This window comes from Pundamilia nyererei, unplaced genomic scaffold, assembly GCF_000239375.1.
Source record: "Pundamilia nyererei isolate P.nyererei 1_Seehausen unplaced genomic scaffold, PunNye1.0 scaffold00107, whole genome shotgun sequence".
Taxonomy (NCBI): domain Eukaryota; kingdom Metazoa; phylum Chordata; class Actinopteri; order Cichliformes; family Cichlidae; genus Pundamilia; species Pundamilia nyererei.
This window is the reverse complement of record NW_005187508.1, coordinates 393,924-396,238: the sequence shown is the minus strand read 5'-3', so window position 1 is coordinate 396,238 and position 2,315 is coordinate 393,924. Positions and strand designations below refer to the sequence as shown.

Sequence of the window (2,315 nt, the reverse complement as noted above, 5' to 3'; positions counted from 1 at the left end):
GGTAAAGTTTTGCTTTAAGTTACTCAAACTATCAAATGCAATTCATTTTTTCTGATTAACTAAGACGTACCTTCAAGTCTGAGTCCCTGGGGGTTCCTGGAACACGTGAACTCTTTCGCTAAACATCCTGATATTGTGCTGCTAATTTCTGAGTAACAAGAGGTCAAGAAGGATGCAGCATGTTACATGGGATATTAAATCACATGAAGGTCCAAAGCAGTTTTCCAGACCTACTGTCAAGCTGCCAGGCTATAGAACTACTATCCTAATTACTATAACAGCACAAGTTTAATGAATAGACTAGATTTCCTTCATTGTGTGATTGAAAGTAATCAGAAATTTAGTAATTCGGAAATAAAAAAAGAAGGAAAAGAAAGCCTGTTCTTCTTGTAAGACAGCAGCATACCCACAATGCATCACACTGCTTTACTTTCTATTTTTGTTTTCACGAAGGCAGGGTATGCCATCCTCTGGCCTGTCCTCTTTAACCTGGGAACTCAGTGTACATGCGGGCAGTTTACAGTATGACTAGTTTGTTTTTACCGGACAGAGGAGCATTACTCACTTTAATACACCCACATAGGGGTTTCCTATCGATACTTGCATCTGCACCTGCGAAACTCAATGCCAACAAACCTCCCACATCACTAGCAGGCTAACTACAAATAAATAAACCAGCCTGGTTTAGTTTCTTTCATTGCATAACTTGCTGCCTTTGCTGGGTGTGCATACGGACCCCCGGCACCTTCTAAGACATTTATGAAACCGTGGTTCGTCCAGACATAACAATTACAAAATACAACCGCCCTCCCCCCATAAGAAGTTACAAAACCTGCTCCAATATGTGTCACGACCTGCCTTACGCAACGTGCACAAAGCGCGCATGCCCATCTTGTGCCATTTCGTAAGCTGGGCCCAGCAGATAGGCAGAGCAAGAGGAGACTGGCGTCAGTATAACACATGAAATTAAGTAATTACTACTTTAAAAAAATGTTGGTCACCATGTTGTCGCCTCTGAACCCATTGAGGGCAGGGGCCATACACGTATCCCGCTCCCGTCACTACTACACAACGCTGCTTAAGTAATAACACATCCGCACTCCAGTCATGCCTGCTCGGTGAGAGTGCGCAGTAGACACACCTCTCCCGAGTGCACGGCTGGCACTGTTAACAACACTGACCTGACTGAATCACGTCGGTTGCTAGGTCCACGGCTTCTTGGTAGAGTTTTCTTCTACAGAGTGCGTCCACTTCCATTACTTTTTTCGATTTTTTCACCTCCTCCGGGAACCATTTACTTAGTAGTCCGCACAAAATCACGTTCACTTTCTCCTCGCCCCTCACGTGTTCAGTACACAGTTTACATTTGTCAAGCAGCCGTCGCTGTAAGCATCGTTTACAGTATGAATGTCCACAGGCTAAGGTCACGGGTTCACCTAGAAAGCAGTGACAGTTAGGACACCCCAGCACGTCCTCCTCCGCGGAGCTCTCCGCCGCATCCCGGCTACTACGGCCCGACAGCGGCTCTGGCCCGGCCGCTTTCCTCTTAAAGTTGCGGAGGATACAGTCCACGAAAGTGCTGAGCTGCTTGGGCTGCACAGGACTGTACCGCATAGCAGCTGAAAACCAGTCAATGGCTTCTCTAAGGCAGTTTTCGGACGCTAGAGCGTTAGCTTTCTGAAGTATAAGTTCATGGTGGTTCTCCTCTTCAGAGACGTTGCCAGAGTCAGCACCGATGAAGAAGGCGCTTCTCTCCTCCAGGGCGTCCGCCGCTTGCGGCTGGAGCGACATATTAGCGTCTAAAAAGATGAGCAATAATATGTTATAGAGACTTACTGCTAACGTGTTTATACATTTTACGGCTGCCGTGGTCCTCAGCGGTATATTGAACGCACTTTCCCATAGATACCCGATTGTTACATAAAAAAATAATTGTCACGTGAGCAGCAGACTCGTGCCGTGATTGGTCGGGACCTCTCGGTTACAAAACCTGTGCTTGAAAGTTTCATAACTACGGAAGAGACGTAGTAAAGTTGCCAGTGTGCTAAATGTCAACGCTCTAACTGGAACTTCTTAACCCCCCCCCCCAAGTCCTTTACAGTCAAATAAAACCAAACCGAAGCCATATTACTGCGAAAGTTTGAGCGGGAGGTTTTGAAACCAGGGGAAATAGGAAACCTACTAAAAGGCATTCATAACTGCTTGTGTAATACGATTTTGTAACACTTTCCCAAGTGTCAGTTTTATGTAATTAATTTCATGCACCTTATGTTTTCCTTGTTCTTTCGACTTTCTCAGTGTAGTTTCATACTTTC

At 45.5% G+C, this 2,315-nt stretch overlaps 1 protein-coding gene across 2 annotated transcripts in view; it reads right to left on the bottom strand.

Annotated features, from left to right (window-relative positions):
- The window catches only part of lonrf1 (LON peptidase N-terminal domain and ring finger 1), a 10,947-nt gene extending 8,998 nt beyond the window's left edge, over positions 1-1,949 (bottom strand). Inside the window, exons 1-2 of one of the 2 annotated variants that reach the window (XM_013912917.1) lie at positions 1,182-1,949; positions 71-148 (exon numbers count right to left, since the gene is read on the bottom strand). In XM_013912917.1, the coding sequence (XP_013768371.1) occupies positions 71-148; positions 1,182-1,791 (688 nt within the window). In that variant the 5' untranslated portion in view covers positions 1,792-1,949. The remainder of the gene's footprint in view (positions 1-70; positions 149-1,181) is intronic. The other variant, XM_005741086.1, reaches the window with a different exon arrangement.
- Between the last annotated feature and the right edge of the window lie 366 nt (positions 1,950-2,315).